We start from the raw sequence: 21,350 nt of genomic DNA, 5'->3' as shown, positions 1-21,350 counted from the left end.
CAGAAAATATAAGTTCAAATATGAATTTATGCATATTTCAGTACACCTTTGATATTAATTTTTAACTAATATCCAGTCCACTTTTAAATGTGCTGAAACCTAAATCAACATGAATTCAGTTTTATAGAAATATGAGTAATATCCATAACTTCTCATTTAATGCTCAATTTACCCATTTTACAACTCACTCCCCAAAAAGCTGTTAATGTTTATAGTATTAGAATTAAGTAAAAACAGAATGCCATTACAATTAATAACATTTTGTTACTTTCACACAGTGGTATCCTTTCAGGGTCTTTTAATAGTTTACTAATCTAGAAATTGGATTCTTAGAACACTGAAGTTAACCATTTTTTATTAAATATTAAAAGATGGTTATACTATCTTGTGTTATTTATGTACTTCAATCGTCTATAATACACTTGCCCTATAACACTATTCCTGTATATTCAGATTTCTCACATATTACTCTATTTCTTGTTTGTCAATTCCTCCTTACTTTTTAATTGTTCTAAAATCTTAATCCTTAATTTCTCATTCCTAAAAGGAAGCTTTTTAACTAGATATTTTAAATAAGATTATTATCATACCTTTCAGTCTTTTCGGCATTTGTTTTTTCCCTATGATGTTGTTAGAAAATCCTTATTATCTTAACCCCTTTGGCTAGCATTAATCCATTTCTCTTTTTATACTGCCTTATCTTTGCCCTACAAGCTTTAACTTCGAATATTTTTGTCTGGCTGCCTCTTCTCTTTCCCCTTTCCAGAACACTATTCAATAGTGATTGCTTATCTTGTCTTTCAGTGCCAGAAGCTAGCAACAGCACAGTACAGCTGTGACATATCACAAGCAAAAGGGAAGGCACACAAACATGCCTCACTTTGTGAGAATGATGTAAAATACTGTAGAGAAACTATTAATATTTTTTTAATGCAACCTCTTGGCATTACTGAACCTGACTTGCTAAATACCGAACAGTTTCAAAAATTTATACATTAAGGATAGCCATAAATATTGTTGGAAAACTGTCTATAGAATTTTTTATTAGCTGTTCTTCAGATTAACTATTTTGGCCATTCTGCACACTGTCATTGTGGTTTAGGCCAATTTTCTAGTAGTTAGAATACTACAACCTGAAACATGGTCAAGAATAACTGAAAAAAACCATGGTCCATTACAGTGACTGACAGAAATAACAAAATTCATTGACAACATGCACACTAGATTTGATTATGGGTTTGGTTATTTGCTGAATCCTGACAAATGTACAAATTATTGGGGATCAAAACAATCATGAACTCGAGAAAAGACTGAAAGAAAATATGTAACTCAACTAGCTTCACCCTGAGCAAGGGATTCAACTACATGACCATCAGAACTGTTCAAACCTAAATTTACCTATGAGTCTATTTCAGATAATTTCAAAAGCATTTTTTAAATCTATTCACAAAATAGGTCAACAAGTAAAATTTTAGCTTTAAGGTACCAACTTTAAGATTTCTTCAGGTTATTATCTCATCTGTTAATATGAATAGAGTGAACTACCCTCAAAGATGAAAGAACCCCAAAATCCTAACATGCATTCATATACTAAAATATCTCAGCCATAAGCTGGAAAACTTGAACTCTTGTCTTCTGTGAGTGCTCAATACCTGAATCCTGTGCACCACATCACAATAGAGGAATGCTAAAATATAACAAAATCATGAATGTGGACTCTTAAGTGATCTGCCAGGGACTGCCATCAGTTCTACATGCTCACTTACAATAAAAAATGTCCAGCTAACTGTTCTCACCCAGCTGGTGTTGTAAGTGACTCAAGCTTCCAATCTGACTTATCAATGTTTTCCAGAAGTTACCGAATTTTAACTTTGCTTTATATCTATTCGGAGTAGAATCTAAAAAAAAACAAAACAAAAAAAACCAAACAAACAAACAAACAAAAAAAAAAACCAAAAAAACCAACCAAACAAATCAAAGAAACAAAAATAGTCCCAGAAAGTCCCGCAAAAAAAACCCAAACCAAATTCCTCCAGAATACCCCAAACAGCCCTCCATTAAATAAAACAAAACAAGGAAAGAAAAGAAAGGAAAAGAGAAAAGAAGGAAAGAAAAAAAGACAAAAAACTCCCTAAAAGTAAAGCTCTTATATTTACAAACATTTTATTTTTCTAAATGGAGAAATAGAACTGCTGCAAAGACGACCAGCACATTTAAAATTTATTTTATAAGCACTGAAATGGTTGAGAGTAGCCTCAGACACCATGATCCTCTTGTTCTCATAAACTTCTCAGACTTACTGGTGGAGGCACAAATTGCCTTTCAATAGCTGTATATCAACAATTTAGGCAAAAATATAGGAAAACATCTAAAGCACATATAAAGGAGTAAGACTGACAACAAATTCAGGGAAAAGTAAATTTAGTTTAATGGCACTGGAAAATATATTTAAACATTTTAATTGCATATTTCTCAGTGAGCTGGCATTGATTCTTTTACAGGTTACCGTGGATTTGTACATTAATGGACCACATAATTGTTAGAACTATACAACTGAGTTCTGTGTGGCTGTGCTTATCATGTGACTGATCAGTGGTGTACACAGAAATGAAATTTCTTGGAAAACAGATATGTGCACTCAAAGGTTGTAGGGGATAGTTGTGGGGACAAAGACATTTATGTATGAAATCTGGCCAGAGTTCAAGATTGAGGCTAATAAATATTCACCCGGGAGAACTAAGATAACTTCATGTGTGGCAATGTGTCGAAGACAGGGTGACTAAAAAAAGGGAGGGGGACTTTAGAGCATTTTCTTGAATAAAAACCAAGCAGCTATTCAGTAATAAAAGTGAAGATTAACTGAATAAAGACAGGTCCAAGCACAAGAGGGCTCCTAGCACCACTGCCAGTCAAAAGCACATAGATGTAACATTGCCCTAAAAAGGTCATCAAACCATCTGTCTCTTTGGCAGAGGTGACAACCAGCCCGCATGGATTACTCTCTCCTAACAGTATTTAACATTCCATAATCCTCAAACCAAATAAAAATCCAGGGGACAATCTAAAGAATTTCTATTGTGGTTATTGCCCACAATGGGGCAATTCCTTCTTATTGAAGGATCACAAATATTATTCTATGGTAAAAAAGCACTGTTTTTAATGGTCTCTCATCACCTAGGTCCTCCAAATGAAATTGTAAATTATGTCTCTATGTAGACAATTACTTCAATTTCTCTGAACTTACAGTGAATTTTATTATAAATAATTTAAAACAGAAAATGTACAACATACATTGAACTATTTGTTTTAATCATGTCATTTGTTGTCCATTTTTACTCACAAATGAAAATATTTCCATGGTGTTCATAATTAATGTGATTTCAGAGACTTACGTCATTTAGATAAGGTATTGTAAGATTTGAGTAGACTCCAGTGCATTTACCCATGACAGATTTATTAAAAATATAGTAATTACTTGTGATAGTGAAACAACTGCAGTAAGAAAAATAAAACCTTGATTAAATAACACCTGTACCTTTGACTTACGCTAATGACCAACTAGCTTGTAACTGTGCTTCTATATCAACACAGAAATTAATGATTGCTATAAAAAAAAATCTAGAAATTTCACTGTGAATTTCAATTTATGAGAGTGTGTGGTTCTTCCTAGCAGTTCTTGTGCTTAAGCTGAAAAGCAACCAAAACCAAAGAACATGAAAGACACTATGACTATTCTTCTTTCCTTCAATCCTACTGACATCAGAAGACATTAAATACTGACACAAGCAAGGCTAGACAAGCAACATCATTAAAATCTTCAAGGCTACTGCAAATGGATTAACTCACAATATTTGCACATGGTCTAGATACCTGCTAAAAGAGAGATGAGCAGAACTGAAAGATGCATTTCAAACAAGTGGTGCAGATGATCTGAAATTAGCTCCTGTTCCCAGTGGCCTAAATAAAGGCTTCCAGGACTGCACACTGAACTTTATTCCTTCTGTGAGCTTGATCAGGGACCTAGGTAAAGGCATGAGTCTGTGGTGTGACAGAGAAACGTACATGACCTGCTGTTGGCCAAACCTCCACATGCTCTTGGGCAATGCTATATATCTGAGAGAATATAAAGCTGATCCCAAAGACTTTTTGCTTTCTTAGAAAAATACACAGTCACAGAAAAAGATGGAATACACCCTTCACATATTAATATGCTACTTAAAGTAAGTATCTCTTAGGGAGGAAGAGTTGCATGTTTGTAGTTGTACTTAGCCTGATGAAACTTAAGCCCTTGGTTTTTCTGGGATACTGCTCTCACTAGCAGGCAAAGGGCTCATGTTTAGTGTCAGTATTTTCTGGAATTCCTATGAAACTACAGCACTACAAGACATAAGAAAGCAAGATTTATGGGGTCAGCAGAAGCAACTCAAAGGAAGCACTCTATGTACTGGAGGTTAAAGTGATTCCTGACCAAGCGAACACTAGGCTGTGGGACACATACACATTTAATTCACATCCCTGCTTAGCCCACTGCAATTTGGTTGCCTGACTACTCTCTACCATTAGAGTAGTAATAGGCCTTGCAGAAATGAATGAGGCATGGGCTGGAAGGCATATCCTGCCTTTTGTGACTGAAACCTTTTTTGTGCATAAAACCAATGGAGAAAACCAGTGGAAGCAGATGGCACAGGGCATTGGGAGAAAAGAAACAGATTAGCTGAGAACACAGAGGAATCATGGGCAAACTACAGCTGGGAATACTGGACTGTTCAGTGACTTCAACTGATTGTGTGACTGAAGTGATGAGGAAAAAGCAGGGGATTAAATACAGGGATTCTATTACCTTGCCCAAGTCTGTGCACTTCTCAGGCTAGCTGAAATAAGACAGGTTTTTATTTTGTTTTCAGGGTTTTTTCATTTGTAATTCCTATGAAGCTTCTGTGTTTGTTTACTTCACCTGTTTTACGCCCCAGATATGATAAACTGTAAGCTTACAGCTCTAATAAGACTGGAGCTCTGTGAAAGTAGAAGCTTCTGGGAAATCTGAGGGTTTAGCTAAAAGAGTAATGTAAAGAGCTAACAACCTAGACACAAGAAAAAGCACAGGGTGACCAAAGGGGAAAAAAATCAAAAACCATGCTTAGAGCCAGTATAATTTCAAGGGTAGCTTAAGTATGTTTAAACCTCAAGTTAGGAGCTGCAAACCAAGAAGCATGCTCACTATTTTGCTCCATTGGGGCAATGTGACAATTTCTAACAGAGAACTACAAGTTACAAATAACAAATATACTGAAATGGACTTTGTGGCCTGAGGGTCTGTCTTATGAGAGGAACAGTGTGTGATCATCCTTCAAGTTAGCATGCACATAATGTATTCTCTGATCAACACAGCACTTTGTGTCTTCGCCAGCACATCACTGCTACCATGAGCAATGTGTGTCTGCCAAAGGAACAAAGAAGAATACCGGCAGTCTTTTTAACTGCGTGCCAAAAGGATCCCTGTCTGAAATGGCAGAATTCCCGACTGTATCACAATACCAGACACAATCTTGGTGTCATATCGCAACAGTGTCTTTCAACAGAAGAGATTTCACACCTCCAGTATTTTTTCGTAAAGAAATCTCCAGTCTACCCTCTGTCTATTCACCATTGTTTATTTATGCATTTTGAATTAATCCACATAAAAAAATACCTTCTAATACCTTCTAATTTTTTATCTTTTAAGTTAATTTGAAATCTGATTTTCTCCATGTAAATATCTGCATAGACATCAGAATACAACAGTGATTTTCCCTAATTTGCCAAAAAAAAGATCACCTTTCATTATTTGCCTTTAAAATGTCCAAAGACTGTAAGCAGTCATGACACATAAGCTCAGGACTTGCAATGATAACTGAGCTGTGATGAAAGACTGGACAAGATTTCTAAATCCTTGGTTGGTCTCAGACATGTAACAAAGATCTATGTTAATAGAGCTATGAAATTCACAACATTTTGTTCTGCTAGCAAAATAACTTCAATTTTTTGAGATCAGTCCTAGCCCAAAAAATAGCAACCAGATCTTTGAAAATATCCACATTTATTTTAATGTAAAGTTATTTTCTATGATTTTCTATACCCATCTGTTTGAACTGAAATACTGGGGTTGACATATACACGCAATAGAAAACAAATATGTAAAAAATAAATTGAAATTATGCCATACTCAGGATTTTTTAAAATGGCAGTTAGTAATCTGTGAAACCTAATAATTGCCATACAATGTTTCTGTACAGAGCCAAAACACCTTGTGTGCTTGTTTTGGAGCTCTCACCTCATGACATCTGAGTAAATTACAAATTCTGTTGCTAAGATGATCTTTCTGTTGTATTTTTTGATAACTTCTACTATATATCCTAACATCCTTTAGGGGAATATATTCTTCCACGGTTCATATTGTAATAAATATAATCTTCCAATACATCATAATTTAATGCCCTCTTCTTAGGATGAACTCCCTGACAGTGGCTGTCATCTCAAATGACTGTCAACTTTGTGCTCAGACATGTATTCTAGAGATAAATACAACCCCAAATTTACACAAAAACAAGAAGTAAAAAGCATTTATTTCTACAGCAGTTGTAAGTCATAGCCAAACATCAGCCAACTGCTCCTAAAGAAACTCGTTTTTATCCGGATGTGTCTAGTGTGATACCATTTGTCAAATACAAATCAATAATGTGACGCTACTTCTTTCTTTTCATCTAGCAAAAAAAATGATGCAAGTTTTAGAATGCTAAAATATTGCAACAAATTCCATGGCAGCTTCTGGACACATTCAACAGAAAGGGGAAAAAAAGTACAATGATTATAACCACTGCCATTCTTCATTATTCTAAATCTATTTTAGTTTAGCCCTGTACGGCAATACATACAGCACTGCAATGCCATTAAAAGGCCTCAGGACATGTCAAGTATTGTCTGAACTTGTTTTGTTCTTCCTGGAGCTTTGTTCGGCTTGTTTAATGACCAGACAGCTATTGCCTGATTCGTTTAACTTTAGCTTATATTCTTTTTATAGAGGGTATAGATCCATATTCTTTTTACAGAGAGTAACAATAAACAGTGGTTCTGTGTTTTACCCAAGCATAATGGTGCAGTGCGGAGGAGCACAGTGCTAGCAAAGAGCATGCTTTGAGAGCAGAGGTGTCCAAGCAGGAGACAGTGGGTGCAGTGCATGTCTGGAAGAGCCAGTGAAAGGCAAAAGATGGCTTTGGGGATTCCAGAGCTAATGAATAATACACTGATGATCATTTAAAGCCATGCAAATCTGACACCTAGACAAAACTGAGTTACAGGATAACAGAAGCAAAGAATATTTATTGAACTTATGTAAGGCAGTACATATATAGTAAATTAATTGTTATTATTGATATTTATTGATATTGATTTGTTTGATTGCAATTTATTATTGTGGATGAGATTAATTTCTAATAATATTTAGAGAAAATATTTTTTAATAATAAAATAATGGCTTCCTGTTCTAATATTGATTAGACTTATTTCAGGAATCCACATCTCCAATTGAGAGCATTTACCAGCAAACCTGCTTCTAATTAAATACCATTTACATGAATAATGATGTTGATTCAATGAGTTTATTTATATACAAGTGAACACAAAAGTAGGAATTTAGTAATGTCTGAAAAATATTTAGATGCTACATCCTGGCATGCTTGGATACCCTGTCATGTCTTATTTATTCCAGAAATTCAGTTATTGTAAAGTTACTGTACATGCAATGTTACCAGTCTAAAACCTATTATTTGAGACAATTCAGATTTCACATGGACAAAAATCCATTATCCAAAAGCTTAAAAACATGAAATAGTAGATAAATGTTAAAGCCCTTAATTCTCTTCATCTGTTTCATCTGCCAAGCAACCAATAAACTCACACATTCATTTCAACCACCAGAAAATACTCAGGGAAAACATGGATTATATTTTCATCAGAACTATGAGGGGAAAAAAGACTTTCGGGTTTAGCAGTAATGGCATCATCTATATACACTAAGTAACATTGTGACACTGATTGCCAAGCAAAACTTTGATGTACTTATCCTCATATTATTACCAGAAGGCAAGGCAGTACTATTATAGCAACACCACAGGAAATGAACAGGAAAAAGCATCTACAAAAGAAATCAAGTAAGTTTACATACCTCATCACCACTTTCAAGACCCTCATTGAAACTGAGGACCCCCAAAATGTTCATCCCAGGGCAGCCCACACCTGCTGGTGTTTAAGAGCCTCGAGGCAACCTGAGCAAGGTGCACACAGGGTCTGGGTGTTGCCTCACAGTGACAAGTAGCAAACTCCTGAGCAGAATGATTCCAAAAGGTGGTCTTGGATCATACCAGCTTGACCAACCTTTTCACAAGACACAACGAGAGATGGCATCCTCCTTTTATAGGGGCACCTTCCTTTTATAATATTCTGTGTATGAACTGTCAGACGAGACCTGAATGCCCTGTAAACAATTGCAGCACTTGGAGCAATCTGGCTCTGCTTCTCAGAATGTTCTGTCTGGTCAAGGAATAGGAATATTATTGATTTTTCCCAATTATTAAGCTGCTCTAATTTTTATGAAAATATTAAAAATTCAGTGTATACATAATTGAAAATTCATTTACAAGACAGGAATACAGTGGTTCCAGAGCAGGCTCCAATTATTTTTAGGTACATTAAACTCTCCCAGGACAATAATCATCAAACTTCTCTGAGTAAAATTCTGCTTCAAGATGTATAACCAGTATCTATTGCATTTCTGAACTGAAATAATAGCATAATCCACTGAAGCCCTGTGGCCCCACGCATAACTCTCACAATCTTATCAGTTTCTGGGATTGGCTAATATCCCAGTCTTGGCACATCCCTCCCTTCCAAGGAGAGTGAAACTTTATGATATGATCTGTATTATTAGTGAATTCCTAGACATTTGATGCAGACAGACCAGCTGGACAAGGCTGTGTACTCACATTACACCTGCAGTGCTGAACGTTTTCCCTCTTCTCCTTTGTCAGTGTGAAGTACATCTATCAACCTTTAAACACACCAGTACAGGGCATCTGTATGTTTGCCAGTTACTGCAGATATTGGCCAATGCCGCAGAACAAACAAAATACTTCCAAGGAGAAAAACACAACTTGTTGCAGTTCAAGCTAAAGTGCCCAGCTTTGCAGACAATTAAAATCTTCCATGTGTACGGTACAGAAGGGAATGAAAAGAATAGGACAGAGAAGCAAACACTATTAAAAAATAAAAAAAAAGTGAACCATTTAGGGTTCAAAGAAATAGTTCACATGAAATGCTCAGACTTCAGATTTTCCAAAAGCCTTTCTGGAAAAAGTAGTCTTGCACAAAGCAATATTTTTTCTCATAATCAATGAAGAGCATGAATTAGATTCTCTGATTTTCTAATCTGTAATTTAAACCCTTTCTAACTGCAGTACTGTGGAATGAGCTGCAAAGGCTTTGCTGACTTATCCCCAAGCACTCTGTGCCCACTTTCATAGTGATCTGCACCATTCTTTAATCGTCAGTGGGAAGCCCTGGATAAACATGTATCTTGGACTCTATTTTGAAGGATCTGCCAGTAATACTGTAATCAAACATGGTGCAACGGCCTAGAAACACAGTATTATTTAATTGGCTAACAACCTGTGCAAAAGAGCAGGCAAGGGTAACATGTATCAACTAGTTTTTGACAGACTTTTTTACCTAAGCAAATTTAAACGGTGCTGAACCAGCATTGCTGCTTCTCCCCATCTCCTTTTTGTGCCACTTCTAGGTTCCAATGGAAGCTAAGCTGGGCCATTATAGCACACTTCCCCAACATGAAGATCATACATCTAAAAAACCCAAGGTGAATAATGTTCTACTTGGCTGGTGTACTAAATTAACTCAGCTAAGGGAGAGAGTAAAGCCACAAAGGGCCTCAGATTCTTACAAGCAACATGTTATAGCATACCTCAGAGAGTGACAAGGGTTAACAAATTCCTATTAAACATAAGGAAGGAATGTATGTTTATTCCTACATAATAATTATAATAATCATTACGTAGGTGTATCCCTATATAACTGATGAATGAGCTAGCAGTAAGTGAAGAGAACAGGTACCAGTCAGCTCCCAAAATGTTTCACATCTCCCAAAGAATTAAAGACAGCAAATTAGCAAAAATTGCCCAAAAGTGGGTGACAAGTTCACCCCATTGTCACCATTTTTCTATTGAGCTATCAGAAAATGGATGCTATTCAAATTTTATATTTTTGTTCTGGTTTCTGCCACTTCTAGGAGATATAAATAAAATTTGGAATTAATTACTGAAAATAACTTGCTTCCAAATTTCAGCTGCACACATTTTCAACACCATCAAAGAAATACTAATTTGAGCGCATCATATGCCTTTTTCTCCTCCAGATAATGAAAATGAAACTGAAATAAAGCACACAGAGACTACTAACCAGCTAATACTGAAAGAAATGCAGCAAGAAGTTACAGAAGTGAGCTTTCTTGAAAGTATACCTGCTTTGTTCTACTAAATATCAAGGATGGTTTCAAAAGTAAAACTACAGGGAACAAAAAAAAAAGAATTTATAAATAAAAATTATGAAATAATTTGCTTTTGGTAGTACAAACACGTTATTACTTTTTCAAACCTTTTTTGTTGTGTCTAATCTAATCTGCGTTTAGACCAAATTATATTGATAGAATGGAGAATTTGTCTTGGGTAAGGACAATAACTTGGCCTTTGCAGAGCAAAGTAACAACATGGATCTCGTACGCTGTTATTATTGATTGTTCCTATTAATTCTGATGGTGGCTAGTCCATCAGAAAACCGTGTCAGTAATTTGACAAAAACTTTATTTATAACTTCTCTAAAAGATTAACGAAACTGAGAATGACTTTGAAAAATTTGACTGTCTTCCTCTTGAGATTAAACTAACATCAGAAAGGGATGAAACTCTGAAATATTCATAAATCAGTGATGCATAATTTGTAAATTTGTATTTTATATAATGTACAACTTTCTCTGTCCTAAAGAGCATTTTATATTTCTTGTTAACAGTGTAGGCAAATAATGCTCAATGGAATTCTGCAATGACCTTTGTTTTATTACAATTACTGCATATTTATAAATGAATAACTAAACTCCAAATTGGAGTGCTACAACAACTTTGAGTTGGAATCCTTTGATAAAACACAATTGAATAAACTTCATAAATTTAATTCCCTAAGAAGAGCAAAAGAAAGTCTCCTCTGAAAATTCCTCTATGTATGCCCACAGACAAAGCAGATTTTTCCATGCTTTTGCAAGCAGAAAACTAAACAAAACAGCAATATGGACAGATTTGAACAGAAGAGTATATATTGCTTTAAAAAGAGCACAGGAGAACAGATTGAATGTAAAACATCATATAATCACTGTATTATACAAATGCATAAAATAGAAATATGCGGGTATAAACCACTGCATAATAATAAAAAATGCAGTACCTGTGTTATGGCATAATATAATTCCATGGAATGTCACTAAGATTTAACAACTGAAATCCACCTGTAAGTAGAATTTACATAAACTTCTGCTAATGGCTGTTCTCTACTGGTACACTTCCACATTTATCAAAAGCACATGAAAATCAGATGCCAAGGTCCAAAATACAGTAAAGATATTGTGGACCTTTTTCACCCACACAAAGGGTCATTGGAAGAATTTGAACACAAAAGGTAAAGCTTACTGGTACGAAAGGCCAACAAAGAAGGCATGACTGGTGTGAAACACTTGATGGTACAGAACTCAGTATTATCAAGCAGTTGCTCACTGGAGGCAGCAGCAAGACAGTTTGAATTCTATTCCTAAATTGGATACTTGCTTTGACTTCATTCTGAAAACTTAATGTGTTGCTATACCTTGCCCATTCTTTATCACTGGTTTCTATTTATGTCCTGTGTTTCTTAGAGTGGAGGTTTGTAGCAGCATTTATACCCAGTTGAGAGCAGGTCTTCCAATGTCTGAGTGCAATGTACACAAACAGAAGTTTAATTCAAGCAGAAATAACATGTTGAGAAACTAAAATCCTGGTTTGGCTTATAACATACTATTCAACTGAAGCCATGGATGTTTTAAACAAGCAGTGAGTTGATGAAAAACTGCTATTCAAATCCTATACAGGACACCTGTGATCCCTCCTAAGGCAAACATTATACTGAAGCCAGCTGATTTTTCTCAAAAAATAACGTGCCATCTCATTAGTGTGTAAGAAGTGCTGAACAAAATACTGATAAAATCTGTGATACCAAAGAAATTACCACCTAGAGAGAGAGAAATACATTTACTAATAAAGTATTTAAATAACTGGAAACAAAGCCATTTATGTAGGCTTTTTTGTATCGTAATGGAAATGGTCTGGGTATTTTCCTTTTTCAAAGCATCAGACAATTCACTTAAGGATTGATCCAAATCCCACTGAATTCCATACACATACATGAAGTGCTGATTACTTCTGCTCACAAACTTCTAAACTTTATGCTAAAACAAGAATCTTCATAGTTTACTGAAGTAAGTCAGGTGGAAAAAATCAATATAGCACAAACTAAAATACAGTCATTAGTGATAATCACATATGATAATTTAAAACAAAGCTAAGGCTTATTAAAGGAGGTGCTGATCATAACTGCTTTTTCTACAGCGCATTGCTTCAAAAAAAGAATTTGAAATAAAACTCACATGACTGTGATAAAGCACCCTATTATGAGTGGTTCAGAATGGCTCAAATATGTACTAAAAGCATTAAGTTTTAGGGTGATTATTTTCTTCTAGCAAAGTAAGTCAAAATAGGGCATATTATGTAGCACATGGGAATCCATAGGAGATTTAAAAATATTTCCTTCCATGGGGAACCAGACTCACAAACATGATCTCTTTAACTGATTCTATTAATGTTTCTATGATGTTTTTGGCCATAAGCATTTCAGTAGGAACAATATTTATGTAAAAAAAAATAAAGTGAAATTACTTTTTTTTATAGTCTAGATTGTCACTGAGATCAAACTGCTCATTACAGTGTAATAACAAAAGTGCTTAAAACTGCTCAAAACCTGCATGGTAACCAGTTATTTCAGCATATCAGTTTTAAGTTTTTAAAAAATATTTTGTAAAACACAATGAAAAATACTATTCACACAAAATTCAAAAGTGTGTTTTTCCCTTAGTGCTCATCCTCTTTGTTCCCTTGATACTCATGAATAGAAGGGCCACTGCAAGCAGAAGGATTTAAAAATTATTAAGCCTCTTTCAAGTATGTTACTGTACTCATTCAATATTTTGGACAACTGTTCTATTTATTTTTGATTTTCTAAATTTTAGTTTAGTCTCAAATAGTTGTTGCACACAAAATATCAAATATTCCTGTCAAAGTATATGGTTGTTAGACTCCATTTTGTAATTTTTGATGTTACTAGATAAATTCTTCACTGATTTAACAGTTTTAATCCTGTGATGGAGCCATGATATGACATGTTATTACTGACTATGACTTCCTGACTAGGGATGTCCAGCCTACTCATTGAGCTAGTAACCTCTGGGTATGTGATGAATATTATGAATTCATCTCAAATGTGTGCAACAGGAAGTGGGCATTCATGGAATGGCATATAAGTAAATGAATACATGTTATGAAAGTTCTACAAAACTGTCTGCATACTACATCTTACTATTATTCAACAGTGTGACATAAACTATTATTTTAAAGACACATCTATTACACTAAATCCTCTCTTAAGATCTCTGTTTTGTCAGATTTGAAATCAGGAAAAAAAAAACAGTTGCTGATTACTGAGATACTGGTACACAGTGAGCTCTTAGAATTTCTGACAAAGTAGACCAATGCTACATTTCTAGTGTTATAAGATATCCCTACTAAAATTATTTTAGACCATCTGAACATGAAATACAAGATTAAGCCTGGAGGCCCAAATGCTGAGATTTATTAAATGTGAACATCCCTTATCTTCTCCTCCTGGACGTAAATAACAGGTCAAAGAATTCTTTCCATTCTTTTAGGAGGAACCCTGTCAGATTTGGCAGTAAACACAACAGGAAACTCTCTACAGCTTCTGTCCAAGTAACTATTACAAAACCCCACAATAATATTATGGCTACAATAAGAAAAAAGATTTTTGGGTTCTCTCTTGGATTGACTACATACAAAGTCTTTACATGTCTACTAGACTTGCACCTGAGCCCTGTCTTATTGACAGAAACTTCATGACGTACTTCCGTCACAGCACTGATGATCAAGAGGACAAATTCCCCACGGCCCTTAAATTTAGGAGCCTACCAAAGTATTCATTGAGATCTATTTGCCAGTGCTTTGACTCAGGGTAAGCATCTCAAATGTAAGGCCACAGAAATGGATCTAGATACAAGGAAACTGTGTCTAAGTAAAACGGTAGTGATTTTCAATATTGCTTTAATCAATGACACCAAAGATGATCTTCCTATAGAAAAAATGCTGAATAAACTACATATTTCCAAACCATTTTATTAAAAAGCAATAGTTACAGCTTCTACTTTTTTTGACCTAGATCTTTTCATTGTTCAACACTTCAGCACATTTAGAAACACAATGATCCATTGTATACTTGTCACATCTTTTGTAAAATGCAACACTTCTTTAAAAGGAAAAATATCCACTTTCATCCACTTTCCTAAGCCTATTATCATATTCAAAATTATAAAAGTTTTCAGAGGTTCAAAATAGAAACAGTTAGCTTTAATCTAAATGCTCTCTATTTACATAAGGGTTCTAAAATGTGACTGAAAATAGTTTTGGGAAAAGATTTTACACTTCATACAGTCAAGCTTGACGAAAGCAAATCTGACGGATGGGAAAGTTTGCATAATACTCAGAAAGCTGTCAGGTCTTTGCAATTCCTTTTCAAAAGTCATTTCTAGGCAATGTCAGTACCAAATCTGAAAATAATGCACAAATTCATAAAACACAGTCTTACCAAATCTAGAGCACTCTCTCAATAATAACCTCCATTTCCCTTAAAACTCAACTTACACTAGCAAAACTGTACTTTCAGTTGCCATCATGAATCCTAACAACCATTTCTTAGTTATTGGTCTACCATATTTATGCTACCTGTGTCAATCTAACTTGAACTAGATTGTCTGTGAAAACAAAATTTGTATTTCCTGCCTTACTGTTCACTGACAGAAGTGATGAACTGCATCATGCTTGTAGCAAGAATATTCTACGTTTTGATCCCTCAATAAGGCCTTGAGCGGAACCACAAACCAGCTTTTTACAAAGAGATACACCTGACTGATGTGTTTAATGAATGCAACTGTATCTATAGAAAAAAAAAAACTAAACACACCTTGCAGATTTTTAGCCCTCTGAAGAAAGGGAAAAAATGCTTTAGACACTGAGTGGAAAACAAAAACCTTACTGGTAACTGAAAAGTACTGTAAGGCTTAATTTGCAAACTGATTGTAACTTTGAGTAAAAATCTCATGAAAAATCTCGAAGTGCATTAATTGACGTAATTCTAATAGTGTAAAAATTTTTCAGCAATGCAAAAAAACCCCAGTAAATAGAGTGAAAAACAAACAAATCAAACCTTCCACCTACCAAATTAAATTTCCACGATCTCTAACAATGCCATTTCTCAAGCTTATATGCAGGAAAACCCAAGAGTAGGGACAAGAATTAAAATATGCCTGAAATTGGAAGCAAAATATGCTGGAAACATGTTTCAAAATTTAAGGGAAGATAAAAACCAAAGAAATGCTTGCCCTAAGCTTCCTCCGTCCTTTCAACTAAGTACGTTTCCGAAACAGATGCTTTAGCCTGGATACACTTATCCCTTTGGAATTTCGTGTATTTTGGGGAAAGATGTGAGGGGCCCCGGCGGACGGCGCACCCAATGTGCTGGCGCTGCCTCGCCCCCAGCCCCACGAGGGAGCCGGTGCCGGAGGACGGGAATCAGAGGCAGGGAGGAAGGATGGACGCGCCGCTCCGCCCCGGTGGCCGCGCCTCCCGCGGCGCTGGGGTCGGGAGGGCTGCGCCGCCCGCCCCTGCGCAGGGTCCCGCTGGACCCGCGCACCGCGGCCGCGCTTCCTGCGCGCGTTCCGGTGCGCGGGCTTTGTGTTCTTCACCTGGGGCCGTGGCTCCCCCGCGCTTCCCATGACTCACACGGCGGAGGCTGCAGGGGCGAAGCGGCGCCTCCCACCCAGCGCTGCGGCCGCGGACGGGCGGTGCGAGCCCCCCGCACCCGCGCATGAGGCTCCGCCTGCCGCGGCCGGGGCTGCCTCCGCCTCCCTGGGTACTACTTTGCTCTAAACGATGCTAAACACCATCCCTGCCACTGAACGAGCTCCTCTAGGGGATTTTTGCGGCAGCCGGGCCACCCCCGTCCGTTAGAACCGTTCTGATCCCGGGCCGCTGGCTGGCGGGAGAGCGCGGAGCCACAGGACGCTCAAAGTGTCCCACTCGCCAGCCTTCCCCTCCCCCGGCCCTGCCCTTGGCCGCTGGCACCGCGGCAGCTGGAGCAAGTTCAGCTTTTCTTCTCCCACAGCACTGGGGCTTGGCTGCCCTTAAAGAAAATCGTCTCCTAACAACGTGTCAATGTTACATTCCTCCACAAAGCAACTTCTATTAGGGGGGCTGGGAGCTTGGCACTGCCTCGCCACAGACTGAGAGCTTTGTGGCTATGCAAAAAACAAGGAGAGAGGGAACATTTCCTGCATTAAAATGCAATACCCCAGACTCGATGATTTATCCTCACCCTCCCCCCATTCCCGCATGGCAGCTCTGAAGGATCCCCTCGCCAGGAGCCTGTATCCAGAGCCCCCATCCATGTTCAACCCGCGCTTTCCCTGCCTCACAGCCCCTCAAAGTCCATCTAAAAATCGACCTTCTGGCCCAACCTCCCCAAAATGTCAGGCTAAAACAGGAGGTATGTAGCAGGGGGACTAGGTGGAAGGCTGCCATGCTAACTGCTAGACCCCTGACTTCCCACCCTTCCACAACAGCCCCCTCTCCTTTTCCAGCAGGGACATGAAGCAGCAGCTGGGACTGGAGCAGCTGCTGGGAATGACACATCAACCCCCTCAACGCTCATACTGCAATGAGATTCTGAGCCTTCATCTCCGGGAGCTGGGACTGCCTGGGGAATGGGTGCAGGAGCAGGCACTGGCCCCTTCCCAGAGCTCCCAGGAGGTTAAACCAGCACGTCCTGCCTGCACAGTGCCTTGCCTCTCCAGGCATCTCAGGCAGAGGCTTCACCCTTAGGAATTGCATTTACTCCTGGTTTATTTGTAGGTTGCTGAGGTCTGGCCCAGGGACCAGGTGTCCTGAACATGGAAAATCTCTTGGTCTTTTGGTCAGGATGCCTGCATGCCTTTGGAAATGTTTTCCTTGCAAAGTCGAGGGATCATATCAAGAAGGCCAAGGTTTTGCAGTTGGGTGGTTGCTGTAAAGAGATGGTGAGGGGGAGAGTGATTTCTGGCTCACCACCTGTGGGCATTACTGTAAGTGAGGCCTTAAAACAGATGGATCCTACTTGTGAGGAGTTTCAATGGTACTCAGCAGAACTATATGCTGTAGGTTAGGCCGGCTTAGAAATGAAAATGCAGCCTTTAAGGGAGTGTGCATCTTCTCCAGCCCTTTCGCCTCACCTAGAGGAGAGCCAGAGTGGAGAGCAACTGAAACGAATGTGAGTATTAAGTAGAGCTGGCAGCAGGACTTACACATTGGCATGGCATTCAGCCCCCCCTCCAAGAATCACCTACCTTCTTTTGGCGGCCGCTTGGCTTCTCTGGTGAGATTGCAGACCTGGGTCGTTTGCAGCTCCTGGGTCAGGCAGCCTTCCGTCTGCTCGTTGAGGGGCAGCACCACGTTATTGAGCAACACCAGGGACTGGTCGTCTATTCCCCATTCTCCCAAATGCTGAGGGCAGGTGCATTTTGTATACATGATCCCACAGGACTCGGTTCTCCCATTTTCAGATTTCAAGCAGCTCTCTAACCAAGTGCATAACACATGGCACCCAAACTGGCTCGGGCTCACCTTGTTCAACACCAAAAATTCAAAGAAGGATTTTTGGTCTTCTTCTTTTTTGTGTAATCCTGGGAAGTTGATAGGATAGACACGACGTATCTGAATAAAATTCTTATCATACTGCAGAAATACAAAAGCATTCTTGGAGTTGCAGAGCTGCATTATAGAATGATTATTTTTTAAAAGATCCTTTATTTTTTCATGAGAAAAATGATCAAACTGATAAGCCAAGAGGGAAAAGTTGGAGCAGCTGAAGTCCTTTTTGGAAAATTTCAGGTAAATACTATATTTGGTTGGATCTGGATTTTCCAGCGTCCAAGTGCAGTTTGTGAAGTTTTTAGGAAACATTTCACTTACAGAATACGATCCATAAATGACCCCCTTCACCAGCGTGGAACACCAGAAGTCTTGGGCAGCATTAAATCCAAACATAACCAGTAGATAGGTGGAAAATATATAAATCAGCAAATTACGAACAGCCTTCATCCTATGTCATTTGGCCTGCAGGAGATGAAATGAAATAAAAATGCAAGTAGAATTCTTCACGCATAGAAAACCAAACTCCTTCCAATATTCGAGCCAGCTGTTTTCAAGCTTGCAGTTAGAGCCCCTTTCAGAAAGAAGGGCAGGTAATTTTTATTTTATAACGCAAGGGCCGGGGTTGCTGCTGTGTGCACAGCGCCACCACGTGGCCATCGCCACAGACACGTCTTCCACGGACAAATTAAAACTCGACATCTATTAGATTATTAATAGGAATGTCCTCTCCTCTCTAGGATTTAGTCATCATGGCGTGGACTCGAACTGCTCAACTTAAGTAAAAACCAAGATGCCTTACCTGACAGACCAAGGGAAGAGAAATTTATTTATTTATTTATTTATTTATTTATTAAAAAAGTAAATAATTTATCTGCTATAGTTATGTACGTCCATGTAAGATATGCACATGCCGACTTTCACCAGAATCGAACAAGAACGCTGGTAGAATTTGTTATATATTATTTTTCTCTTAAGTCTGAGAAGTAGCTGAATTATTATAGCTATAATTTAAAAATGCTCAAATTACTATTTGTTACAGATAGAACATTATCTCCCATATGCCTACATGTCTTCACCCTGGCTGCCTGGTATATAGAAGTCTCTAAAAAGGCACCAAATACTGAGATAAATGTAATAATAAAATTTTGACAGTATTGAAGAAAGAAACAAAGACAGATGTATATAACTACTGCTGATCTGACATGACCACTAAATGCCAGCTTTTTAAGATAATAATTTCAATGTGCTTTAGCCTCTAAGGATATATAAAATGGATCACAGTATTAGTATTACAATCAGTAGCTCTATGTAACTGGCCGTGCTACAGCAGGATCTCTGCACCTATTGGACTGCACTTGCCCTCTGATTACGAATTACTTGTACTGTCTGATTAGCTCCTGTGTTTTGCAGCCCTGCACATGAACAATGAAAGAAAATATTACATTTTCTCTGCTACTATCTCCAAATAAAGCTGTTTTACTGCACCTGCCAACCCTCAGAGTCTCCACATGCTCTGTTTCTTTTAACAGTGGCCTGGGTTCATACAGTGAACCTGAGTTACATTTACCTCCGTAATGATATCCAAAAATTTCAGGTCGAAGGTTTTCAGCATTAACCTTTGAAAAGTTGCTTATCTGTTACAAATGAGTAGTTTTTCACTCTCTGCTCTTAAATGAAAGCAGAAAGAAGTGATACCAACCTAATTTCAAAACTCTCTAGATTGCAGTCTCTTCCACTGTTGCTCTGTAAGCAGAGGCATACATACTCATAGGCACCGTTACTGAGTTTTGATGTGTGTCTTTGCCTAGCTTTTCATCTCCTCACCAAACAGCAAGGCATCTTCTGTTTCCCATTGCGTAACACACAGCAAGTCACCGGATTAAGCTCCCTTGAAGAGATTTTCATATCTCCTAGATTATAATGCAAACTCTGAATCCTGAAATGGGCAAAAAGCACCACCAACTCTAACCCTCTTTATAACAGAGGTTTAAAAAATAAAACAAAAAAAAAAAAAAAAAAAAAAAAAAGAAGATGAGCTGCTGCTGGGTCTATCCACATGGTCAGATTTTCTCCTTTCTGAGCATCCGTCTCAATGAATAACATGGTTCTCCTTCTCCAAACAGGGCTGGTACAAGATTTAAGGTTTTAAAAAAAAGAAACTTATTGGGAATTCTGGAAACAATTTCCCCTTTGCTGAAGCACTTTGCAGGCAATGCAGTTCTGCGCAGTGTTATTCAGGATGGTGTAGGCGTTGAAAGCCAATGTGACAATAAGTGTCTAAATTAAGAATTCCACCCATGAAAAAGGATTAATTTTATAATCTGGAAAGTAGAAAGGGGGCTTATTTGCTTTTCTGTTTGAAAAGGAAAAAAAGCTTCTGACTTTTTCCATCCTATGTAATATCTGCACTAGAAAAATAAAGACCTCTGCAGTGCTAGGCTGTTTTCTATGAAGAAATGTAAAGCCCTCATTTTAGTTGTGCATTTGTTCATGCACGGCTACTGAAACAGAACACTGTCTTAATCCATCTCTCCCTGTGTGCATTACACACGCACACAAGCACACACACACGAACTGAGTGTGCCGGCAGCGTTCAGTTAGTTTGCAGCATTGCTAGATGCAGAGTGAACCTGCTCGCTGGAAGGATTAAGACACACAGATAAACAAGATCTTTCTTTTCCATGGAGGAGGGAGTTAAAGGATGGCCACAGAGGCTTAAGGTTGCCCGTTTGGGAAGGGGGAGAATTCTCTTCTGCTGAAAAGAAACGGGCATTTAGTTTGGCTATTCCCCGAACTGATTTTCTAGGTGACACTGTAGTTTAGCCGAACATAGACGGCGCCATCACTCCATTTATTTTTTTTTTCCCCCAACAGAAGACCCACTGACTTCTCTTATTTTAACTTCCTATTAACCTAACAATTCCCCCCACCCCCCATACAAATTACCCCAATCGTGCACAAACCTCAGGTTTTCTCGGTCTCGCTGGAAATTACTCTCAAGGAAGCAGACCTGTCGCAAAACGGACTTCTCTAACTTTTAAACTGCAGCGCTGAAGTAAATGCGGAGATCATTTCGTATGTGCTGTCTCTCTCTCTATCCTTCAGCAACAGCCTGTCCCCCTCCTCCGCCGCCTCCTCCCCGGAATCCCAAACTGAAAGCTCTCCAGTCGTAATCCCTGGAAATGGAAATGCCCCGGGC

The 21,350-nt window shown here is 38.1% G+C and overlaps 1 protein-coding gene across 9 annotated transcripts in view; it reads right to left on the bottom strand.

Annotated features, from left to right (window-relative positions):
• ADGRB3 (adhesion G protein-coupled receptor B3) overlaps nucleotides 1-21,350 on the bottom strand; it is a 448,710-nt gene that overhangs the window by 426,648 nt on the left and 712 nt on the right. For 7 of the 9 annotated variants that reach the window (XR_010997055.1, XM_068183751.1, XM_068183747.1 and 4 more), the window contains exon 2: nucleotides 17,845-18,613. Coding sequence is in view for 8 of the 9 variants with exons in the window: in XM_068183751.1 (XP_068039852.1) it covers nucleotides 17,845-18,598 (754 nt within the window). In the remaining variant the exon portion in view is untranslated. Of the gene's footprint in view, nucleotides 1-17,844; nucleotides 18,614-19,850; nucleotides 19,971-21,114; nucleotides 21,250-21,350 lie in introns of those variants that run through there. The other 2 variants (XM_068183745.1, XM_068183746.1) reach the window with 2 other exon arrangements.

Source organism: Anomalospiza imberbis, chromosome 3 (assembly GCF_031753505.1).
Source record: "Anomalospiza imberbis isolate Cuckoo-Finch-1a 21T00152 chromosome 3, ASM3175350v1, whole genome shotgun sequence".
Classification (NCBI taxonomy): domain Eukaryota; kingdom Metazoa; phylum Chordata; class Aves; order Passeriformes; family Viduidae; genus Anomalospiza; species Anomalospiza imberbis.
Note: the sequence above shows the minus strand (reverse complement) of the source record. Positions and strands in the feature narration are given on the sequence as shown.